Genomic DNA, 26,790 nt, shown 5'->3' on the forward strand with positions numbered 1-26,790 from the left:
TAGCTTCCGTGTTATTGTTTTCGACTTTCTTTATTCTGCAAAAAATAAATATATGTTAGTAATTACATTTTTATTAATTATAAAATTATGTATTTAAAAAATATGTATCTTAATATGTCATAGTAGTTATAATGAAAAAAAATGCTTCGAGTTCATGGGGATCGAATGTAGTCACTTGATGGGGATGAATGTTTTCCTTCCTTTGACCAAATACTCTATCGTAATTATTAAGAATGGCTCGAAAAATCTGATTATATGAGAACTGATTGCACATTTTTCTAATAGATGTTTTCAATATTCATAATTTATAAAAAAAAATATATGTTTACTAATTAAATACTCTTACCTTTTAATATCGTTCATATGTATGTTCGGCGCTTGATTTATATAAACGTTTTTTAGTTTTCCTCACGCGTTTCACTTTATTTCCCATATTTACACAATTAAAAAATATAACAAATAATATAATAAAAAAACAAATGCCTAATTACTACTACACTATTTTAACTTAATATATTTATTTACAAGAAAGAATAAAATTTATTATAAGAAAACATGAAACAATTAATTTACAATTAAAATTACAAAAAAATATCTCGTAACGTAATGAATGATGCGGCGAAAAGATCGACACGTCTGTATGGCATCAGGCCTCGGCCGGCATTGTCTGTACACGGCGTTTACGCACACATGCGTACGCATTTTGTTCGAAAATAAGAATATCGGATTTAAAAAAAATCTATTGATTTTACTAAAAAAGTGACACCCAGGTTAAATAGTATATTGCTTGTAGAATAATCTGACAAAAAACCAGAATTATGGAACGTATATAAGTATAGTTATTATTGATTAAAAGATCTTTTTAGAGGTAACTTTGTGATTTTTTTCTATCGTACCAAATTAATTACATCATGTTTTCAAAATAACAAATACTTAGCATGTATCCTGAAGATTATCATATATTTTTTTCATTTGGTTTACTGCATTGGATCATATACTTTTTTGCATTATAAAACTTGCATTTAGCTCATGTAGTCCCCTTAATAAAAACAAAATGCAAGAATATTTTTTTTTCAATTGACGTGAAAACTATTGAAATGATATATATTAATAGATTAGGGAAATACCATAGATAAATATATTGATGGAATAGCTTTTATCTCGAAAATATACAACCTTAATTATATTGTTATAAAGATAATTTTTTTTTTATTAATCGGTAGGCGGTTGTGCAAATGGCCCCCTGATGGTAAGTGGTCACCACGGCCAGGAACATAAGTGTTCCGGTTTGAAGGGTGAGTGAGCCAGTGTAACTACAGGCAGAATGGACGTAACATCTTAGTTCCCAAGGTTGGTGGCGCATTGGCGGTGTAAGGAATGGTTAATATTTCTTACAATGCCATTGTGTATGGGTGATGACCACTTACCATCAAGTGGCCCATATGCTCTTCCGCCAAACTATAATATAAAAAAAAGAAATTAAAATATACTAAATTTTGGTTTTTGGAAAGACAGGAAATATATGTTATAAATGCGAAAGTAACTCTGTTTTTGTCTGTTTGTTACTCTTTCACGGTCAAACCAATGAACTGAATTTGATTAAATTTGGTATGAAGTAAGCTTGATGTCCATAGAAGGAGTTTATTCTGCCAATAACTGATGACCAGTCCGTAAAAAGCAAGCGAAGTTGCGAGCGACAGCTCGTTTGAAAATAAACAAAAAAGGTCATCGATAATTAGATGTCATTCTGTAGAAATTAACATTTGTTTTAGTCAATTCAAGGGATGATCAATGCGTGTTACATTCCAATTCACGCATAAACGATTATATATCTATCTTTATGATAATTTATATAAGAATTTGATTAGATAATTATCTCTATCGAGAGTAATATAATTCATTTACAATAATTATCATTTAAAGTTGTATAAATACTGCGTTTTTTGAAAATGTAACCGTACTTGTGATTTGGTAAGTAACATGAAATGACATTTTCTTAACAGTATTAAAATATATACTAAAATTATTCTTTTTGATTATATAATAATAATTAGCAATATGCAAGATATTTTGAAGTTTGCTTTTGTAATATTTTTTCTTTGGAACTGTGAAAATAGGAACTAATTGTGTATTATTATCATTATTTAAAAAAATGATAGTTATACCAATAATTTCCGTTTAAAAGAAGATACATACATCTATGTATCATTCTTCTTGTATATTAGATTCGTTTTTGAACATTATAATATAATTGTATTTTGCTATTTCAGAAAAAATACTGCAAAGATGAAATTTTTCGCTATTTTCGCCGCCGTCGTTGCTGTTGCTGTGGCCCGCCCTGGCACAAGCACCTGGACTCTGGAGGAGCTCTCTGATGCTCTCCAGAACCCCAATATCGACCCCGAACTCGTGCCCATCTTGGAACATGCATTAAATGAAATCATGTCTGCTCTTCACAGCGGAGAACAATTAGTAAGTAAAATAAAGTTATATATTAAATAATTGATTTGAGCCGAGATGGTCCAGTGGTGAGAACGCGTGCATCTTAACCAGATGATTTCGGGTTCAAGCCCAAGCAGGCACCACTGAATTTACATGTGCTTAATTTGTGTTTATAATTCATCTCGTGCTCGGCGGTGAAGGAAAACATCGTGAGGAAACCTGCATGTGTCTAATTTCAACGAAATTCTGCCACATGTGTATTCCACCAACCCGCATTGGAGCAGCGTGGTGGAATATGCTCCAAACCTTCTCCTCAAAGGGAGAGGAGGCCTTAGCCCAGCAGTGGGAAATTTACAGGCTGCTAATGTAATGTAAAAAAATATTAAATAAAATAATAAATCGTCTTTGCAATAAATTAAAATAATTCCTCAACTTTAATTCTTGTTTGCAGGAAAGCGTCTTTGTGCCTCTGCCCGCTGATGTCGCCATTGTGCCTAGCCCTGTTGTTCCCGCTCCCGTTGTCCCCAGCCCCGCTGCATCCAGCCCTCTTGTGCAGATCATCGTCAACGTCAAAAGTCAGCAACAGGTTTGTAAAAAGTATTGATTTAGTATCTAACATTTTCAGAAATTCCTGTCATTTTTTAAAATTATTCTTTCTTAATTTATTAATTGTTACATATTTTGGTTTATATAACGCAAGTTGTGGTTTGAGTTCAAAGAGTGATCCGCAATTTTTATTTGCAAGGCGAGTAATACGCCACTTCGTGTTTAGGGTGTACAAAAGTTGTATTGAATGTTTATTTTTGTAAATTAGGTCGCTGAGGCCCCTGTAGTTCCCACACCAGTGTTGGTTGAAGAATCACCCGAAGAAGCTATTGAGGAACCCGTTGTTGTTGTTCCTGAACCAGTCATAGTTAACCCCATCGACGTCATTGCTGTCAACCCTGTCGATATGTGGGGCCCTGTTGGTCCTATGCCTGTCATCGACAGCGGAGATGTCGGACCTCTGTAAATTAAAATGTATTTAATTATTGGCTAATGTGTATATAACAAGTGTAATAAACGATTTGAAGACAATATTATGTTATTAATTCTTTTTTTTATTCTATTATACTAACTGAAAATGTTAACACAAGTACAGATACAATTAATAATACATAAATAAATAACGTAAATTCAATGGCCAATAAAAAATACGTCATTGGCGTCAATATCTGATTAGATATTGACGCCAATGACGTATTTTTTATATAGACGATTGTCTATAACAATAATTACAGCCCTGCTTATAAGCTGTCCCACTACTGAGACCAGCCATCTTGTCGGTACAGAATAGATAGGCCATAGTCTAGACTACCTATAGCTATCTGATTTCAAGGTTGTGGCGGTTTGAAGAAATATATTTTTTTGTCGAGAAAGAGTCGTTGGAACGATGGAATGAGGAATTCAAATTAGAGTTCATTTTTTTTAAACTTATTTTTCTAAAAAGAGTTATACCAGCTAAAGAGACCCCAACCACTAGCCAAAGAGACCCCAACCAAAAGGACAAATATTTTTACAAGTTATTTCGTAACAACAACTTAACAATGATCTTTAATAAGGATTTTTGTAATCGATATTTGTAGTAGTTACTGGCTGTTATTCGCGTTCCTACCGTCCGACCGATGTAACATTGTACAAGCATCTATTATTTTCAGTGTTTCTTTTTAAATTTTACTTTGAAGCAGTAATATATAATAGAAAAAGTCTTAAAATTTTCGGAAAACGTTTGAATCTTTAGGAACTTTTGTATTGTATGTATTTTTTAAAATATTTTTATAATTTTTAAAATCATTAATTTAAGAAAATAATATGTTCGTCATTGCATAGTTATGTCGATCAGAAAAATTTACATCTGTTAAAAAGATCGAGCTATCTTGTACTACGGTGAGATTAAAGACAAAAGAAACATCAAATTAGATAATGACGCAAATGTGGAGCGGTAGTCCTTTGTGAGTTGATCTATAATATATTACGTAGCGTATCTTGTAACGCATTTTCCGATACGATGATTATCCCAATAATACACCCAAGCAAAACTTAAGTGAACATATTTTAGAAATATTATGTTTTTCTCTATATAATAAATAAACATAATAAATTTTAAAATGATAAAATTGACAGCAAGTCAGTTAGTGTTCCAGGATGAAATTTTGTACAAGATTTTTTTATCGTACGTGACATTGCCTAAATACTAACAGTATTTAAAACGGGATATTTACCATGTTGCCTAAATAATCAGTGCCCTCTCAGCATAAATAAAAGCCAAAAATAGAAGATTATTATATGGTACGTGAATGAACATTATAAAAGTTTCATTATAAAAATTCGTCAATTTCAAAAGTTCGAAGTATGGAATTTAGCGTTTAGGTTTCTGTTTATATTTAAAAGTCAGCTAATAAAACGTTTTTGGAAATGCATAATCCAAGAAATTTGGCATGAATGTCTGTTTGATGATGTGAATGGACGTTCTTATTTATTTACATTAGAAATATGGAAATTGGTGTTCAGGAAAAACACTACCTTTGTCCAAGAAGGACGGATTCGGAAACTTAGCGTCACTATAAGCTTACCTTACCTCTCATGTACATTCAATGATTATCACTGATTCTATCAAAATAATCAATGTTACCGTTAATATACATAAATATATTGTGACGCAACAATGACTATTCCTACTTTGTCAAAAACATCCCGAAGGGAGTCTCTAGCTCCAAGATTATAAACAGGCCGGACTGCTCTCTCTTGTAAAAAAATAGATTCAATATATGTTGCGTTATTCCGAAGTAATATACTCGTATCAAATGACAATACTATGAAAATAATCAAAATATATTAGCGCTCGTCTAGTATAGACGAGCGCTAATATATTATTTAGCTGTCTAACTTTTCTTAACGTGTATGCTGAGGACCTGACTCTTCCAATAAAATGTTGGGACGATGAAGGACTCCACTGAAGTTTAGAATGCAATGGTATTCCTACAAACACCGTAGTATCGGCTACATCAAGACAGTCATCCCTTAAAAATATATTGCAATTTGCTTTCTAGCGTTTGGTAGGGTAAAACTACACATTTTGTTTTTTGAGCATTCAAAACTAAATTATTTATGAACGAATGAATGAATTATTACTGAACCGATCGTGTTTCTACGAGAATGCACTATTTACATGGTCATAGTTAGTTTTTTTCTGTCAACTTTAAAAATCTGTAAATTATCGTTAGCAAATAACACTATATCACAAAAACCTTTAAAATAGAAATAAAGATAATTTATTTATTATTGATTCTTGTAGAACATACATTTTTAGCATAGATCCAGAAGACTTTTTCTTTTATGAATGAAATCCTATTGGAACTTTTAAGTTGAGTATGAAGCAATCAGATTAATATCTTTACCTGTAATACCGTAGTATTTGAGCTTGTACAGAATTGTTTTGTGTTCTAGCAAATGAAATGTTTCGGACAAATCACAGATATGTATTATATATATAAGTATGGAATCCAGTGTTAAAGTTATGCAAACCCTTGAATAATAATATAAAAAATTCGCGAATCGATACGGTGAGTTTCGTTTGTAAAACATGGGATCGAGTTTCGAGTGCAAATAAAACATATAGTAAGGGTGAAAGTGACAGTGGTAGTGGTAATCAGTGTTTACGCAGCAAACGTACGAGAAAGGAGGTAGTCCGATATGGACACTTCTAATGCCGTCAACATCTACCCGCAAACGTCAGTCTCGTGAACAAGACATTCGTAGATAATGTCGAAATATCGAGCTCCAACAAATAAAAATAAAAAACATGGTAAATATCCCGTTTTAAATACTGTTAGTAATAAAAATAACCATGGTAATTTAAAATCTTAAATCACAGATTACTTCAATAGAATTCTATGTTTTTTCCCATACATCGTAAATGTGTTTGTCCGTTAAAATAGTATTTGTACCGCACATATAATGGAATGTAATTCTATCTTTATTATAATTTACGAATGGATTTGATTAGATAATTATCTGTATCGAGAGTAATATAACTTGCATTTTATCATTGTAATTTATTTTGTATAAATATAGCGTTTTTTTTAAACGCATTGTTATTCGTGAATCGGTAAGTAATGTGACCTGTTATTTTAATTGTTGATATTTACATTCAAATATTTATGTATGATAATTTTCTATTAAATGGATATGTCCAATATACTTCCCGCAAAGTTTTGCTTAAACTTTGAAATCATTGTAGTTTGTACAAAAAACTTTATTTGTGTCCTTGTATCTAGTTAGTTAACTTTTAAAATTAGCTTTAATCGGTATTTATTTTCCGTTATTTTAGTAAAAAAAAACAGTTAAGATGAAATTTTTCGCTATTTTCGCCGCCGTCGTTGCTGTTGCTCTGGCCCGCCCGGGCACAAGCACTTGGACTCTGGAGGAGCTCTCTGATGCTCTCCAGAACCCCAATGTCGACCCCGCACTCGTACCCATCTTGGAACATGCTTTAAATGAAATCATGACTGCTCTTCACAACGGAGAACAATTAGTAAGTAAAATATAATTATGTATTAAATAAAATAATAAAACTCTTTGAAATATTTAAAATTAAAATAATTCCTTATTCATTTAATTCTTGTTTCCAGGAAAGCGTCTTCGTGCCCCTGCCCGCTGATGTCTCCATTGTACCTAGCCCTGTTGTTCCCGCCCCCGTTGTTCCCAGTCCCGCTCCATCCAGCCCTCTTGTGCAGATCATCGTCAATGTTAAAAGCCAGCAGCAGGTTGGTAAACAGTATTAATATATAAGAAGTAATAAAATATAATATTAATACTATAGATGTTTTAGTAACATTTAGAGGAATTCCAAAATCTTATATTAGATAGAAATACATGACGCAATTTGTAGTTTTAATGAATGATAATGTGATATAGTCATAACGTTTATTATTATAAATTAGGTCGCTGAGGTTCCTGTAGACCCTACACCAGTGTTGGTCGAAGAATCACCCGAAGAAGTTATTGAGGAGCCCGTTATAGTTATTCCTGAACCAATCGAAGTTAACCCCGTCGATGTCATCGCTGTAAACCCTATCGATATCGGAGCTCCTGCTCAGCCTAGTATTATGGATCATTGAATGCGAAGATATCCGACCTTTGTAAATTGAAAACGATTTATGGTTAAAATTTAATAAACTATACGAAACAAATGAGATGTTATTAATTTCATGAAGTAGATTTCTTACCCAATTAGTAATTAAGGAACAAAGCCTTATTTTACACTAGATTCAATGAATCCTTTACTTTAATAGTATATATCAATAATAAAAATATAAAAAATATTTTAATTGCTAAACTACTAGTACTAAATAATAATTCATCTACAAGAGCAAACTTCTTTTTATTTAATGTTTATTTTGATATATTACGTGTATATAATATTATAAGTAAAAGTGTAAACGGACTTTTTTTTTAATGTACGTAATTAAAATCGAAAAATAGGAACAGTTTTGATCGGGTTCACAACAAAGATTAAATACCGAGAATGATTTTTAAATATATTTTATCGTGTTGCGATGTAACTCCTATAATATTTTTATAAACCATCACGGCTCGTTGAGCACCAATATCTTCACTGGCTTTGTGAAGGAAATGTGATTGACGGTGTTAAGTTTCGGGTGTGTTTTTATTATTCACGCGTAATTATTGTATGATAAAAATACCATACATATATATACAGTAAAGTTGTATGAGGTTTTTCTTCAGTAGCGTTACGTGCATGATAACTTATTAAAAGGTGCAAACAATTCACGTTGTTGGGCACCATTACTCCAATATGGTGGCGCGATTGGAATATAAGGGTATGCGAGGTGGCAAAATTAAAATTCGAAAAGAGAACGACTAAAGCAAAAGAATTGCCAATTCTTAAATAATTCTGGTAAATTTTCCTGGTAACACTGTGAAATGAGTGGACAATATCTACCCTTGATAACATTACTTGTCATAATTTGCAAGGTTATTTTGAGTTAAATTAAAACCCTCGCATTTTATGCCCATCCTAACATGGGGACAGTTTGTATGTATCTATAAATAAGAAAGTAAAGTTTATTTCCATTGATATCTGACAGATGCATGATCAATCAAAACCCATTGGTATGAATTCAAGTTTCGCCGCTCTTTTCTCGCCTAAATAGTTACAATTGTTATGCCTTGCAATATAAAATCAAAAATTTTTATATCTCGCATTTATTCTTGCTATAAAAATTGCTTTTTTATTTACTTGGGATCAAGTGTACTTACATTAATGAAAGTAATTTTAGAACTTTTGTTAGCGAAACTGTTTTACTTTATTGCGATTAGCGTTTTTTTAGGCAAATGAAAAACTTTAATATATCTATCTCTCATATCTATCATCATATCTATATCTTTTTCATAGCTAGAAGATTTTTCTCCTTCACTTATTTATGAAGTATGTATACATATTAAAAAACAAGTTATGATACAATTAAATCAAGTAGTTATTTTATGTTTTGTTACAACTTTTTACAAATGTCACAATATTTTGCTAATGTCAAGTGGGATTCCTACCGATACAATTTCAAATTAAATAAACAAACGCCAAATGGGACCCAAAATTATGGGACCTCAAACATGAGGATTACTTTAAAAAAAAAGATGATGCATGGTCTCATATATCTCAAATATAAAGTTGTAGATCCCTATCGTTTTGGCCTTCTAGCTCTTTTACTAACTTTGGCTATATTAATCTCTGTAGCAGCAGCGGTTGCTGCAAAAGCCACCAACTCGTCCATCCCCGTTGCGAGCTACGAGTACACTGTTGAAAACTATGTTCGAGGAGAGTGATCGTTGTAGGCTCGTTGCACGTTCACACCTGACACCGCGGCGAGCGGCTCGGCTTGCGCTCCGCCCGTGCTCGGCTCGTCTAGCGTTTACGCAGCTAAACATTCGGCGTTACATGTAGTGTCTAGTTATATTGTTTAGTTGGTGATCATGTTTATAATAATTCAAATTGTTTTTAATCAATAAATTCCGATAAGTAAATTTATCACACATAAGCATTAAATTAACATTGATAGATAAAATTGAATTTATCATTACGAAAACGTATATATAGTTAATTAAGTTTTGATTTCATTCAATACTTGCAGGACAGGAAGTAAGTCTTACAGTCTCCTTACCTATGTTGTATACAACAATATTTATAAGTGGTACTTTTTCGTGTTGTTTTTTTTTTTCAATGTTATTGTTATTGTAGTATTTATTGTAACTTTTCTCAGATTTATTTCAAGTGTTATATTTAAGTTATATGCGTTAAAATTGGTATTATTTCACAGAAAAATAATTCAAGATGAAATTCTTTACTTTGCTTGCCGCCATTGTGGCTGTTGCCCTCGCCCGCCCAGGCACAAGTACCTGGACTCTGCAGGAGCTCTCTGATGCTCTACAGAACCCAAACGTCAATCCCGCAGTTGTGCCCTTCTTGGAACATGCTCTAAATGAATTAATGAGTGCTCTTCACAATGGGCACGAATTTGTAACTATAATTTAATTTATATTTAAATATATTATATCATTTATCATTACTAAATAAAATAAAAAAATATACAGTATTAAAAATTAAAATAGAACAATAACTTATTTTAAATAGATTTGATATATATCTAGATATAAGCATTAAGGTTTGATATGTGTGTCGTATTTGCAGGAAAGCATCCACGTACCCCTGCCTGCTGACATCCCAGTTATAGCCGAGCCTGTCATTCCTTCTCCCGTCGACATTCCTGCTGTATCAAGCCCTCTCGTGCAGCTCATCATCAACGTGAAGTGTCCACAGCAGGTAGAGAAAACATCAATAATTTAGATTAATTTGTAGCAAACTCGCAATTACAAAAAAATCCTCCGCATGGACTGATTTCGCAAATATGTTTCAATGTTTCCTTGATCACGAAAAAGCATGAAAAAAAAACCACAAAGTTGCTAAGCGAACAACGCGAATATTTGTCTTGTTTGTTTGTTTTGATGTGTAACAAAAATGCAAAAATGGATTATAGTATATGCTATTAGGTGATGTAAGGAATGGTTAATATTTCTTATATCACAATTGGTGATCACTAACCATCAGGTGGCCCATTTGTCAGTCCACCGACCGTTTATAAAATGACTTTATATTGTGTTATATTAGGTGACTGATGTCGGTACCGCTCCCCCGGCTGACGTTCCCGGACCAGACTTCAACCCTATCGATGTCATCGCCGTCAACCCCATCGAAGTTTAATAATTACCAATTAATAACAGCTCATTATTTACAAGAGGTATAAATTCTCTATTCTGAATTCAATAAATTATATGATTTACAAATTATGCTTTGGTTGATTTCATTTTATAAGCGTTACCAAAATACTTTTAGTATATTATATACTTATCAATAAATAAAAAAAGCGTATTTCTTATACTACTTTTATTACAAAACGGCTTAAGAGTGTGTTTATCTTACCTAACTAAATTATAACAAAATTAAATATTATAAAATATTTTCCGTTGACTCTCTCTCTCTCACACACACATACACACACCCACACACACTTAGTTGGATGATATGTTAAATTGATATAAATACTTTTTTCTTATATACCCAGTTATCAATATATTTCAATGATATTGTAATGGAATTTAATCTATAATTTTATTATTAGCATGAAGATGGAAAAAAACCGTTGACCTATCTCAAAGTCACTTCGATTTGAGATGCATAGGATGATTTGACGATAAAATACTATTGACATTTCGATAAAAATGTTATCTGTTTAAATTATTCATAAAAAGGCTCAAAAAATATATACACCTCATACATTTTCATCCTGTTTATTATTGATCGATCTTAGTAATTAATTAGTTACACTAATTTCATACTAATTTCTCTCTTTCTGTTATCAGCTTTTTGGCATTGGAATGAAGAGGACAGCGCATATACTTTAAAACGCCTATATTTTTTATATTAAGGGGCTATAATTTTTGTAATAAATTACGATAATATTTTGCGTATCATTTGACCGATTTCCACTCTCACTCAGAAGGTTATACACATTATTCAAAATATTTTAGTATCGTTCTTAACATATTAATATATATTTATAAACATATACGAATTATTAACAATAAAATATACAAATATGACTTAAAAATAGTTACTGTATAAATCTTGACATATCCGCGTTGAATCGCAATTCGGATCCTCTGGACAAAAAAAACGAACCACATATTTAATAAAACTATAATATTTGTAAATCACCATAAAGATGAGTCTTTAGACGCCCTTTGAAGAATAATCATATAATTGACATGTTTTTGCGTTTAGAATCAATAGATGTCTTTGTACTAAGTTATATTGTTTATAGATTATTTGAAGAGGAAATTGAATATCATATCGAATGAACAACGCTAGTTCTAAGTAAAAAATGACAAAAAAGTCTATGAATCATAAAATTGGATGATGAAATAGTGAACATGTTGATAAGTCGATGACAAACCGGTGATGTGTTTTTATTTAACAATAAATCGATTAAATAACCAGCACATAGAAACAGGAAATTAATATTGTTTTACTTTAATAATAATTTATTTATAGCGATACATACATACAGTAAAAACTACCACCGTTTCGTTAAAAAGGAACTTATTACTCAGCCGGCTTTTTTTGTTCAATTTTTTAACTGATAACCTTTTTTTTTAATACATAATAAAGAAGCCAGGGAGATATTGTTAAAATCGTAGAGTGTGATCTATGAACTCTTGTACAAAATGTTACATTACAATTTTTCGTAATTAATTAGTAAGAGACAGTTTGGACGCTCTCGGTGATCTTGTTTTATAAACGTTAATATAGCCCCACAAAGGGACTGTTAATTCTAAGCAGTCATTTGTTTATTTAACAAAAATGATAGATAGTATCAAAATATTTTTGTATTAGTATAAAATTATGAGCCAAGATGGCCCAGTAGTTAGAACGCGTGCATCTTAACCGATGATTTCGGGTTCAAACCCAGGCAGGTACCTCTGAATTTTCATGTGCTGAATTTGTGTTTATAGTTCATCTCGTGCTCGGCGGTAAAGGAAAACATCGTAAGGAAACCGGCATGTGTCTAAATTCAACGAAATTCTGCCACATGTGTATTCCACCAATCCGCATTGGAGCAGCGTGGTGGAATATGCTCCAAACCTTCTCCTCAGAGTGAGAGGAGGTCTTAGCCCAGCAGTGGGAAATTTACAGGCTGCTAATATGAAAATAATAATAATAATTATAGTGAATGTTATAATATTGCTAATATTTTATGAATCATAAAAATATCCGAATGAAGACTTAGTGAAACTGCATTGATATGTATGATATGATAATTCGCTTAGGTGACGTTAACATCACATAAGATAGTGTAATTTTTTCTTCAGCTTTGATAAAGGGCGAACTCAAAGATAAGATGTAAACAAACAAAAAATAAGCAATGCGAAAGTATTGTAAAATGTATGAATAAAAACATTTTAAATCATTTATTACTAAATTATATTTTATGCAATAAAAATAAATTGTATACGTATATAATAACACAATAATTTTTATTCCATAGTTTTAATTAATTCCTAAAAAGGAAATTGATTTATTCATTTTAGAGAGTAAAGTTCAGTTAGTTACAAATTATGAGATTTTTTTACTAATATTATAAATGCGAAAGTAAGTCTCTCTATTTGTTACGTTTTCACGGATAAACCGAATTTCATCACCTTTGGTGCTTAACCCCAAGGAAGAAAATACATTACTTTTTATACCTGAAATCTACGCTCTTAAATACGCGGGCGAAGTCGTGGGCGAAGTCGCGGGCGAAGTCGCGTATATTATTTTCTTTCATATAATATATTAATACAAAGAATAATAATTTACGTATGTTTCTTATAAATACAAACGAGTATAAACATTTCTTTTTATATTCCAAGATAACGATCTTGAGCCCTTTACTCTTTTGTACGAATAAAACTCTCAAGAAGACAATTATTTCTTGAAGCTGTGTTAAAAATCTGTCAACAACTCACCGCTGCTACCTTCGCTGAAGAAGATTCGGCCATAAATCAGCTTCAAGTTGGTGGAATTTATAGATTTTAAAAATAAATAATCTATTTGCGAGAAAGTACAAAGTAGTAGTAGTTTCTAGAATAAGGCTAAGAATAATTTTCACACGAATGCCAAAAATATTGTGTTGCGATTATTTAGGGCATATTTTATCAGTGGGTGCTCTGGTGCGAAAAATGATTCGTAATGTGTGACTCTGATAAAGTTTACTTATCAATTTTTTGACACGCCAAGCCCACTTTTATCTCGAGGGCCCTTATTGTTTGTGATTTATAAAAACAGCGTGATATTTATATACACGTCAGTCGACTTACTCTTTAGTAAAGTATTTGAAGTGCATCAAAGTTATTTGAAAACGTGAGTTAAATTTTTTGCTTTTACTTTGCATACTAATATATTTGCTTTTTATTTATATTTTGATACTTAGGTGTTGTATATTACTTGTACGTGAAGTGAACCTTGATATTTTTGCTGATAATATTTCTATATAGTTATACTAGCTTACTTAAATACGTATTAAGATATTTTCGACTTTAATGATGTAATAAATCATAATAAATTTGTTATCAATCTCCTGTTATCTTATATACTATTTATGGAGGTTAATAAATGGAATTGTAGATTGTAATTCAGTAAAACACTAGAAAAATATATATTTAAATATATTATTTTTGGATTCCACGATAGTATTTTTACTAAGTAATCTAAAACATTTATTTAAAATGTAATATTATGTTCTATTTTTAAATTTTATTTATTGCCCTTTCTTCTCGGTAAAATATACCGTCTAAATCGTTCGTAGTTTTTTTTAAATTAATTCTTATAACATTAATGACGCTTAAAACGTGCTCACGAAGAGCCTGCTTGAATAAATATAATTTTCGCCTTAATTCTTGATTTTACATAGTTCTAAATATATTCGAAATATTTCTATATATGTACATATATTTTACAGATAATGACATATATGTGAAAAAGCAAACCTAAAAACATTTCCTTAGGGCGTTTATCATTAACTTCCCGTATTTAAATATTCGATAACAATTATCGGCATGGGTGTAATATATTTTAAATAAAAATTTATTACGGAAATATAAAGTCTCAGGTTTGTTTGTAGCCTGTAAATGTCCCACTACTGGAAAAGGCTTCCTCTCCTCACGAGGTTATTCCAGTATGTTGCTTTAATGTGGCGGGTTTTCATGCGGAATATAGGTTTCCTTACGTTGTTTTCTTTAACCGCAGAGTACGAGATGAATTATAAATACAAATCAAGGTCATGAAAGATCATAGTGATAATAAAGCCGTTTAGATAAATCTACCGGGTAGTATGTAAAATACATGATATGATATTATTAAAATTGGCATTTGAAAGTTTTGGTAATGCTTCTATTTATGAAAATCAACATTTTGAAAAAGATGTGGATTTATTTGCCACGGATTGATTTTGTTTTTGTATGTTACTTATGTACACTATTGCTTCTTTCATAGACGTGTAACGGCGTGTTGTAAACCTGATTATATTTTTACTAAATTCCAAATTATGAATATATATGTTAGTAAATATTATCATAAAGATGAATGAATAGGGAAATTCAACTAATGAAAATTTGATAGCATTAGTTGACTAAACTTTAGGCATTACTAGGTCTTGTAAAATGTTGTATCAGATAGTTATGATATATAAGGAATTTACGTTAGTTTTATACAGGTGATACAACTTTTGGACTTTTGTTTTTCTTTATTTTACTATCAGGAATATCAAATAGTTATAGATTATACAAATATAATATACCAGATGGAAAATATAAGTAAAACTTCATCAGTGTGGTGAAGACCTAAAATTAATATTTGATAGTAAGATAGAAGACCTTTTATAAAGATGTTACGCGGCCGTTTACGACATGATTCCCAACATGGTTGAAATGTTACAAAATAATATGAAAACGGGTAAATAAATTTCAGATATAATAAATAGAAAAATTATAGAAGTATATACGAGAATAAACTAGAGTACTCAATTAGAATATCTTAAAATAATAAACATCATCTAATTCTTCTTAGATTATTTGTTTTTTAAAGTAATTATTTACTTGCACTTGTGTCTAGTACAATTCATGTATTGCCTTTTAAGTACTCACTTCGGTCAAGAAGTATCGTAAATTAATACAATAGGTAAATGTATACACATCATAGTATTGCCATCGGTACTGCGCCAGTTGAATTCAAACGACGGTCCACTCCATAACATCGTATCTTAACAGCATTCGTAACAAGATAAAATACGTTTGATTTCTTTTTTCAATATAACTTGTTCTTAATAAAATAAAAATAATACTAATAAATATAGTTAATAATATAATTTTAAAATATATAATTATATAATTATTAAATAATAAGTAATATAATAAAATAAATAAAAAAATACTACTACGTATATAAAAAATGATGCCATTGATAAAAAAAAGCTAGTATTATACGACTTACCTGTTATCTGAGCCAATAAAATATTTTTACAACTTAAATATTGGATGATTATAAATATGTTAATACATTTTACGTACGATTGATAAAATTTACACAGAGTAAATATTTATAGAACACTACAGATACTTTATTTTTTATATTTTAAAATATCAAATTGCGCCATTTAAATTTTCTTACATTGTTTCAGATAAAACATGTCTGTCCCTACAGTAACCATCAACGAGCTCTCTCAGGGCATCCAAGACTACTCTTCCAATGACAGCGTAAAAACTGTATTGGAAGGGATTCTTAACGACTATATGGACCTTCAATACGCCAAAGAAACTCCTTACACAACAGGAAAAGAGGTTTTACCTTCTGGATCTACCATCAAAGACGTTGAAAACAGTATAGATAGTGACGCGGAGCAGAAATTCAAAGATATCTTCGTAAAAATATCGGAGACGTACAAAAGCGGAAATTTAACGCCTCAGTCGGAAAACGATGGTACTTGGGACCCCAAATACAAGCCCGTTTTAGTTTTTGTAACCCCTAACAAGTAACTTAGAATAATGCATCATATATCTTAATACTACATATTTTATTGTTTATTTATAATGTCTCTTTAATAAATTGTTATTAATTAAATTTCGTTTCGTTTTAGTTATAATAATTATACATATGGTAATATTATTTTAATTACAATTCCTTATCGTTATTTCAAAATATTAAGATAGATTACTTAAAAAAGTTAAATCTATTTTATATTAGATGTATTTTTTTGTATTAATGAAAGATTTGCAAAAATTAAATTTGTTTGATGGTAAGAATGCAAGCAGCATTTCCTCGTTGAATTACAATTCCGATCCTATGGCCAAAAAATTAACCATAATATACATATATTTTATTGTATTTTTATTACTTTACGCACTGATTGTCTGATGACACCTAAATAATAATAGGCGTTGTTATATTTAAATAGAAAACTTGCCCGGGGTTGAACCTCGCAACCTTCGGCATAGATTCACGTGTTAACCATAAAGGCAACTTACACATTTAACTTATTTTTATTTTATATATAATTCAATAACAGAAACATAAATATTCTGTACAAACATATTTTTTTTAATAGACAAACATTTTTACTTTTTTTATATTTTTTGTATTTTATTTGGGTTTTAACCGCGATAAAGAGGTATGGTGTTTTTATTTTATCAACTCGTGACCACGATGAAGGCGCCTTTATAAAATATTTGAAGTGTTGAAAATAAATAGATATCACTGCGGTTGAAATATATAAAAGCCGAAGTAAATAAAATATATAATATACATACAAACAATTTAAAGTTCCAAAAATTGATAAAAATCATTTCTCAAGATAGAGGCAATATTCTCTCTTTAATTAAAAAAAAAATCTTTTTCATGCTGAAGACAAGCGACGTAAACAACACGATCTCAAAATAATATTATTCCCAAAAATTGGTTCTATTATAGTATATTGATATAGATTAAGATATATAGATATATTAACAGTTATTATAAAGAAACAAATAATATAAGTAATTCAGTAGAATAAAAGATTATATCCCCCATAATATCACATTAATTACTTCCTTATCAAAATATTGTCATTTCGTGAAATACGATTACAAAGCTCATATCATGAAATATGGGCTCAATTTAGCCATTTACTTTATTGGGGAAATGATGATAATAAATATGACGTTACGTATTGTTATAATAAATTTTCGGAAACTTCAGCGAAATTATCATTCAACATTGAACCTCAGATCGAAATTAAGGTAAATAGTTTGTTTATATTTAAATAAAATAAGATTCAGTGTTTGAAAGAATTATTTATTAATTTAATGTCTCGTTGTTTTTAGATAAGTGAACAATAATGAAGTTCTTTCTGCTGTCTCTATTGGTGGCGGCTGTCGCTGCAGCCCCTAAGGGTCTAGAGGACAAACCTGAGCCAGCCCCGGTTCTTTTACCTGCACCAGTTTTGCCTGAAGCAGAACCAGTTATAGTACCAAGCCCTGTACTGTTGCCTGCACCAGTTTTGCCTGAAGTAAAACCAGTGCCCGAGCCAAGCCCAGTTTTATTACCTGCACCAGTTTTGCCTGAAGTAGAACCAGCACCTATCCCAAGCCCTGTACTATTACCTGCACCAGTTCTCCCTGTGATTGTTCCTGAACCTGAACCCGTCGAAGAACCTACACTACCCGTAATCGTTGAAGAGGAATCCGTTCCACAAATTCCTACTGGTGAAATTTACAACGATGGTACTGTTCAAGTAACACTTAACGCTCCTGAACAAAGTTACCTAGCTTCTCTGCAATCTTGGTTCAGCATGGTATTGAACTACATCAGCAACGGCATTACTACTACTCAGCAAATCGTCTAAAAAGTTTTTTTTGTACGACTTTTCATTTGTTTTAAGAACGAATTTTAAATTGGTCACGATTAAAACATGCTTGATTAGTTATTTGTCTTATTTTCACTTCCTTTAATAGTATTGAAGTCCTTCTGACAGAATATTGGTCAAAGTGATAAATCTCAAAGACTAGACATCTGCACAGGGCATATTTGTTTGTAAACACAGGTCCATACTCTATCAACATAGTCCGATGGGACGGCTATCTGACTCGGATTTATGTGCTATATGAGTAACATGCTCAGTAGCAGAATCTACTTAAAAAAATTGGATTAACCTCAATTTTACTCTACTGTTGGCTCAAAATGTTGTTTTAGTTTAGAGCATCAAGAACTGCAGCAGTTACTATATTTAGAGCAAGATTAAATATATTTTATAATGTTATTTTTTTTTGTTGTACATTTAAATTATTTTAATACATAGTACTCGATAAATTATATTTAAATGACTGATCAAAGAAGAGATTAAATCATAGATCGATTTAGAAAAAAAACAGGCGTTAATAATTCTAGACACCGAATATATATACATAAAGATAGAAATATTTTTAAATTTCTCATTGTCATAAATTGTTTCTTATACATTTCAACATCCGATAAAGCTTTTTCTGAACTAAAATTTATGCAAGCCTGCCTGAAATCCACTCACTCATGACATGATATTCTGCCGCTAAGCAGCAATATTTAGTATTATTGTGTTTCGGTTTTGAAGGGTGAGTGAGGGACACTCTAACATTAGAGTATGTTGATGATATAAGTAGTGGTTAATATTTTTTACCGTTCCAATGTTTACGAGCGGTGGTAGCAATTTTTGGCATTTATATTATACATGTTGCAAGCACTGGCAACACTGACAATATATATAAATTAAAAAATACATAGAAATGTTGTGATACTAAATTCTTTTTTCAGCGTTCAGAAGTCGTCGATTCATATAATTTTCAACAGTTTAATAAAGTAGTTATTACAGGTGAGTTGGATTTCGTCCACAAGGAGTTAAATTATTTTAAAACACTAATGTGGTAGTGTAAAACGCCACAGATAATTGTTGAGCTAATTTAGGGAAGTAATATAATTATTATTTTGAATATAATGTTTTATTTTATATAATAATTAGTTATTATGTGGACTACTTAATATACTTCTAAAACTAGACTTTGCAGAACACTTACTACATAAATGTGCAATAAATATCGTTTAAAACGTATTTCAAATGTATATAAAGATTAGATTTTTCTGTTACGGATAATCTGTTTTGCCTACCTATCTGTATATAAAAAGGCAGACATAATATTTAAGTATCTCGTTCTCCTTCTTGTTCTTAATTGTATTCTTATATGTATCTTTTTATCAAACTTAAAACAATGATTATGGAAAATCAGCCATTGGAAAGTTAGTTTTATAGTCCTTTGCAGGAGTAACAATAATAAAAAAAACGAGCAAGTGTGAGTCAGATTCTCACTAACAACAAATTTAAGTGATCCTATTAAGGTTCTTTTGTTCGTTTAGAGGGGCGTAACCCTAAAAATTGTTCGCCAGATAATCTATTACAGCAATGGTTTGGATTGTCGTGTTGCTAAGTTTCAAGGTAAGCTACTACTTATTCAAGTTTTAATAGCCTCGCAGATTAATGACTAGTCAGTCATTGATCTGCGAGGCTAGACGAAGTCGCAGCGATGTTTATGAAAACAGTAAAGAAAACAGAGCCACAACGTAACTGAAAGATGCTGACATGCGATTTTGTCATGAATGAAAAAAATATGTCATACATTAATAATTGGGCAGAAGCAGCCTCATTTGGTATCTTTGCACTTTTAATATTTATCATAAAAGTATATTGAATGCGGATATTTGTTAGTGGTACTATTTGAATTTTCCGAAAATGAATTGTAGCCTTAATTTTGGTCTGAATCAAATGACTCACTTTTAGTCTTTTAATTTAATCCGTTACAAAATTTGACTTGGTCTTTTATTCTCATATAAAAGTGTTTGAAGGATAAAATTTAATTAGTTTTTTCCCTCTGTACTTCAAATGCCGTTCCAAAGTGTAAATAAAATATGAAGTGCCAGCATATAAAGCACCCCAGAAGTGTCCAAAACTCATTAGGACGTTTTGTCCTAAACAAACAAGATTAGGTAGTTTAAGCCAGGTAACACTTAACTCGGTAAGAAATATAAGCAAAAAGCAATTTCACTAAAATACTTTTAGAATGTTCATTATTATAATACTTCATAAATAAAACTCCATTAATTCATACTGGTTTTCTTTCGAAGGAGATAATTCAACGATGCAATATTTTATTTTGCATTTTTCGCGGAGAATGTTTCGTGGAATTGTTTTAGTTGATCTCGGTAACTGAATATCGCCTCCAGACATCCCGTCAAAACTTCAAATTCCACACCACCTCGATGACCGGAAGTCCACAACAGAGCGATTTTTAAGTTATTTTCTGCTTCGCGCTTTCTTCGGCGGTTTTTCTGAACCCATACCGAAACCGATTTGGGAACTTTCAAGAAAAGATCCTACTCCTTAAAGACCGTCAACACCTGCAAGCGCCCAGGTGTTGCAGAAGTCTATGGCCAGTGATAGTCACTTTTCATCTAGGTGAGCCACGGACCCATTTTTCAGTAGTACTTCATCAATTCAAATCTGCAGTTTTTTGTTTTAAACGAGTTTTTTTTTTTTTTTTATTAAGTCGTCTTGTCTATACAACATGATATAAATGTGAAGATATATTCTTAGATTCAATCATACCCGAGCAACTGGACTTACTCATAAAATTTGACATAAAATTTGATTATTACAACGTAATCGAACTTGATCCCAAATTAGGCGAAAATAAAGGAGACGGAAGGTTTTTTTTTTCTAAAATTTCTTTGGCATAGCCTATCCTATTACGTTTTTGTAGTATTTAACCAGCCAATGGACCTAATGAGATGGCTCATTATTTTACTCTTGGTACATTTATGAATAAAAATAAATTGATAATTAACCTGAATGATTCCGAAACGGATTAAGAATTTCATTTGTTCAGGGACAATGAATTTAATTGTGTCTAGCAGACTACAAGCATTTAACTGCTAAGTTTTATCCCAGTTCACTGTAGAATTCATATTCCTAACCGCTGGTAGTTTCTAAGTTTAATGGCTTGATGGAATTCTAAAACGGCGGGTCAAAACTGACAGGCTTAGTGGATGACGTAAGAATGAGTATATCTTTTTGTCTTTTGATAATTACTGTTCAAAGGTTCATTGACCTTCTCTATTATAGTGGGATACGTTGGGTTTCGAATAATAAATTGATCTGATTTTATTTCATCGATTTTCACTTAAATGCGAAGAAAAACAATTAAATTATTGATAAGACCACCAAGATTTTGTATTTTCTTGTAGTCGATAAAACTTGTCGGCATGTTTTTTTCATCCATCTTTTAGAAGTCCTCTACTGTTGGCTAAATTGCCAAGCCTAAAACTTAAAAACGAGTGAAAGCACAAGAAGCAGCTCATTGTTAATAATTATGAATGTTTGGTAAATCAAAGTACACTCAACGCTCAACCGAAAAATTATAATAATCATTATTATTTTTCGGTTTAATATACTTATTGCCAAATTTCAAAGGAAAACGAAATAATAAATAAAGAAACACTTAGATATTCATATATATTTAAAAATAATATCTACGTCTTTATGTACCAATTTCCTACGAAAGTCAGCGATCATAAAGATCGAACTTGTATCTTCGATACCACGGCTCTAAATAATGAATTGGTACTATTTCTTTAACCAAGATGTTCTTCTTCGACCCCCACTCCGTCTTCCTTGCATCTCACCCTGTCAGTTGTAGTAGCTCGTATTTTCGGTTTCACATTATATTCAAGGTAATTTTTTTTTTCAATATATAACTTCTGCTTTTTTTACACGACCTAGCACGGTTATGTTTTTTATTTTGTCTCTCCAGGATATCGTTATCATTCTCTTGTATACCCGCATTTCGAAGGCTCCAATCTTTTCATAGCTCGATTCTTTGGAGGTCCATGCTTCAATGCCAAGAAAACGTAATAGCGTGCTAATCTCGCTCGTAGCTGAATGTTCAGCTTTCAATTGCATAGAAGTTACTTAACCTTAAAAAAAAACATTTCATAATCACAAACAAAAATATTTAATACATATACCCAATACAAGGGTATATGTATTAAATATTATACCTTTTGGTTTTTTATTAATTATAATTAAACAACTCCGAGTAATATAGCCCTTCGCAATTCGCAACGATGAAGTTTAAGATCATTAATAGTTTTTTTTTTTTTTCAGGTTTCGCTCTTACTTGAGCTCGGTTAAAAAGTACCTAAACAACGGAATACAAATTATACTGATTTCGTGAACTAAGAAGGAGCAATAATAAATTTATATTAAAGCGTTGTCTGGTGCTGCGTTAATATTATGAGTCGTGTATCAACATAAATACATACATACATATTATTTATTTTGATTTTGATTTCCTTTATCTGTAGGATAATTATTAGTAATAATATAACTTCGATCTATTATTTATTCAAACTCTGTGTACGACGTTTATCGTACATCATATTTTGAATATTATTAACAACAGTTCGATATAGCTTCGAAAACATATTTTGAACCAAAGCTATAAAATATGATTTGTGGCTTATTTTTCTCTCACTTTATCATATTTTATGTAAGGGTACATTAATCAGGATATAATAATTTTAAATAATAGAAACTTTAAGAAAATCATACTCATTTATAAACTCTTGGAAAGAAATTCCATTTAACATCAAAATCGATATAACACGTTCGCTTCATTCGAATGTAAGTATTCATAATTGAAAATATAACGATTAACGATTCTTTATAAAATTGTCTTTAAGACGTTACGTAAAAAAAGTTATCCAAGAAATTTTAGTCTAATTTTTAGCGTACACTGTGGCAAGTTCGTAACTTCGCTTGCTTGGCTCGTTAACATGAACTTTGTGTAGTCTAACTTACGACGGCCGATTGTCGTCACACAGTGGAAGTTGGATCTTTTAAGCGAGTAAAGCTCTATTGTAACGGCTGAAAGCGATTAGCTGTTAAATGATTCGGCTTGTTAGACTATCGGCTTACTATTTTACCGTAATTATGTTCTAGTTTACAATGATTACGCTCACTAATTTGTGGCCTAATTTACGCAGTTATACTCACAAATTTGTAAACAAATATATTTTTAGGTCGAGTGACTGGCTATCATATGCAAACATTTATTTATTCAAAATGTAGACAATTACCAGAAATTGTTTTACGATAAAACAAATCAGTTCTTATAAATAAATTATCGGTATTTTATTTGAAATCGTATTTTTTACATAGCTTATAAAAATGATAATTATTATTATTTAAAATGCACGGAAATAAAGAAAACATGTCGGCAAATATCATTGGAAAATAATAGTAATTATTTATGAAGGCGGTTTTTTCATTTACTACCAAAATTTGTGGAATTTTAAAAATAGCCGAACACTGACACGCCGAATTTCAGAATACTATGTGTGCGTGGGTTGGTCTTTTATCCTTCGTAGTGAATTTACTTTGAAAAAGTTATTGACATTCGCTTAGAATTGAATTAATGGTATTGTAAGAAAATATTTCGACATAATCTTCGTATAATGACCGATCTGTCTTTTAAAAATTCTTATAGTTTAATATATATATATATTTTGTCACGTACTGGCCGACTGTTGTAATTACCATCGGCCATTAAAAATATTTCTTAGAACGCCAATGTCTATGGGCAGTGATGGTGACTTACCGTGGTGGCCCATATGTTTGGCTAGGTGTATTATTAAAATAGTCAATATTTTTGCAGTTTCTACGAACAGATGTGACCATTTACCGACGACATTTTGCTGGTTTTACTTTCGAAAATAATTGTACCAGTAGGTCTGACATACGTACTAGGTTGCTACAATTTAATGGGATAAATATTTTTAAATAAAATAAAATATCGAAACAATATATTTGAATACACATTTTGATATAAGGATTATTTAAAATCAAATCATTTTCTAACTAGCCAAAGAGTCTATGGTCAAACCTGTCTATTTAAACTAGCTGACTGTCCATCATCAACATTTTTTTTTGTTATTTATTTAATATGAAACATATACGTTACATATATGAATACCTTAATGTCGTAAGTTATTTAATTGGAGATCGTATCTCAGTGGACAAGCGTATCTGAAGTTTAATATCTGGAATGGAATGCATAGCTGCAACCGTGTGATTATCCGTCATAAAGTTCTAGAAATGTTCTAGTTTTGGAACGTGCTTCGAGTGTGTTGCCGGTGATATGTGCTAGTGGTAAGAACTATTCTAGCAATAGTGCTTTATGCGATATGAAATGCTTTGTCCTACGACAGTTAATAAGCAGGATTTTTTGTTATTTAGTTTATTCAATATAATGTTTAAATAATTAATGTAATTCAATATATTTAATATTTTTCTATGAGTTTGAGTTATAATATATAAATATATTTTTTGTGGGAATATCATGCATTTATCATTGCTGTCATTATATTATTTCATGGAAAAGTAATATACTATATAGTATAGACTAAGGCCTCATCTATTTTTAAGGAAAAATGGTGTTGCCGGTGCCGAACGAAACTTGTTCACTTGTTCTAAACAAAGTAAGTTATTAATGAAATAAAAAACTCACCAAAACTAAAATAAACATTATAAATATTGAGTTGGTTAATACTTAACATTAAAATGAGATCAGATAATTACGTAAAACCTAACCGTTCAACCTTCAAGGGCCGGGGCAGTCAGCATAGTGCGGTGGCAGCGGTCATTTAATAAGTTTTTCAACACAAACAGGCCGGCACGCACAACACGCGAGGGTTAGCACGTCGATTCGACCGCAGTCGGTCGATTGCATGTACCGCATTAATCTTACGGTGTTAATAGTAATTTTTAGCTTTTTGTTCTGTTCAATAATTTTGTTAGATACGACTTCGCGTTTACGAAAAATTAAAATTTCTTTTTTTGTGTCACGTGGTTTAATTTTTTTTCAAAAAATTAATCGTTATAATTCAATTTCTGTTTATTATATTTGAGTCATTTATTCCACTGATACTTTTGAAAAAGATTAAATTACAACATGTAATCAAAATTTATGAAAACATACTTAACGTTATTAAAGAGAGCGGAAACTTAACCTTTCGACTAAGCATGATATTGCTTCAACTGAATTTAAATATTTAAGGATAAGTTTCGGTTCTAAATGTAATAACAACACAACATCTTTAGTTGAATTTATTTATATTTAATTATCATCATTTTATTTATTTTAAATTAATCTAAAACATCGTTATATTTCATATTTTATGACGTACATAAAAATGTTTAGTCTGTTACAGCGGACAATGAGCATCTAAGGGGAAGCCCCATGACCTCGCAGCTCAGTATCATTAATTATAATAAAACGTTAACTCACTGCTATTTAAGTGACTCCTATTTTAAAATAAAATACCATGGCTTTATTATGTAAGTATTTCATGGTAAATAATTATTAAAAGTAGATGATAATGTTTTTATTCTTATATTATTTAGCACTTTTATTTCAAATCTTAGTAATGTTGGTGTTTTAAATTGTTTATGATAGCTTGTGTACGAATGCGCAACGCGTCGTAGCAAAGCGTTGACGTAGTCGCGTAGCACGTATGTAGGACGTCACGCGTAGACTTCGCGTAGGCGGCTTTTTCTGCATTGCGCGACTTGTTTCAAGAGTCAAGCTTTTTCATTAGTCAAAAATTAATGAAATATGTTAGGATCGATATTTAAATATATATTACCGACGCACATATTACGAATAAAGGAATTAATTGTTTTAAAACTTTGAAATGGTAATATTTTTGGTGTAAATATTTTTTATTTATATATATTACATATTCATTTCTTGTTTGAAATGCGCATGAAAAAAAAAGTTTTATTATATTTATTTATAAACTCGTTTCATCTGTATTAATCGATAGCAACTTTTAAGCTATTTTGTGACCTAGAAAATTATAGGATCGCGTTACAGTACCGACCGCATTGTATTCGATCGAGTTAACTTTTTACTTTCACGAAACGTACGCTGAATCGATAGACGGCCGTCGCGGTTGCAGCTTTACAATTATTGTGCCGCCTGTAGCGCGAATTTAGGGCAATGAGAGGCGGTGGCGGTGGCGGCGAACCCGGGCAGTTCGCCTCGCGCCGCACGCCGGCCGCCCGTGTGTTCGAGTCGTAG

General features: G+C 31.1%; 3 protein-coding genes across 4 annotated transcripts; all 3 read left to right on the forward strand.

Annotated features, from left to right (window-relative positions):
* The first annotated feature begins 1,957 nt into the window (after nt 1-1,957).
* On the forward strand, nt 1,958-10,843 carry LOC125070654. Its single transcript, XM_047680602.1, has 9 exons — nt 1,958-1,971; nt 2,271-2,472; nt 2,894-2,944; nt 6,908-7,015; nt 7,113-7,258; nt 9,173-9,293; nt 9,833-10,018; nt 10,190-10,321; nt 10,667-10,843. Exons 2-9 carry the CDS (start codon nt 2,287-2,289, stop codon nt 10,757-10,759), a joined length of 1,023 nt encoding a protein of 340 aa, XP_047536558.1. The 5' UTR covers nt 1,958-1,971; nt 2,271-2,286; the 3' UTR covers nt 10,760-10,843.
* Nucleotides 10,844-13,840: 2,997 nt separating this feature from the next.
* On the forward strand, nt 13,841-16,626 carry LOC125070590. Its single transcript, XM_047680514.1, has 2 exons — nt 13,841-13,957; nt 16,272-16,626. Exon 2 carries the CDS (start codon nt 16,279-16,281, stop codon nt 16,624-16,626), a length of 348 nt encoding a protein of 115 aa, XP_047536470.1. The 5' UTR covers nt 13,841-13,957; nt 16,272-16,278.
* Nucleotides 16,627-17,807: 1,181 nt separating this feature from the next.
* LOC125070589 (magnetosome-associated protein MamJ-like) lies at nt 17,808-18,538 on the forward strand. Of its 2 annotated transcripts, XM_047680513.1 has the most exons (3): nt 17,810-17,865; nt 17,950-18,066; nt 18,124-18,538. In XM_047680513.1, exons 2-3 carry the CDS (start codon nt 17,964-17,966, stop codon nt 18,468-18,470), a joined length of 450 nt encoding a protein of 149 aa, XP_047536469.1. In that variant the 5' UTR covers nt 17,810-17,865; nt 17,950-17,963; the 3' UTR covers nt 18,471-18,538. The 2 variants fall into 2 exon arrangements, with proteins under 2 accessions (XP_047536468.1, XP_047536469.1); XM_047680512.1 differs by having other exon boundaries at nt 17,808-17,865; nt 17,950-18,538.
* Nucleotides 18,539-26,790: the final 8,252 nt, after the last annotated feature.

This window comes from Vanessa atalanta, chromosome 17 (assembly GCF_905147765.1).
Source record: "Vanessa atalanta chromosome 17, ilVanAtal1.2, whole genome shotgun sequence".
NCBI lineage: Eukaryota > Metazoa > Arthropoda > Insecta > Lepidoptera > Nymphalidae > Vanessa > Vanessa atalanta.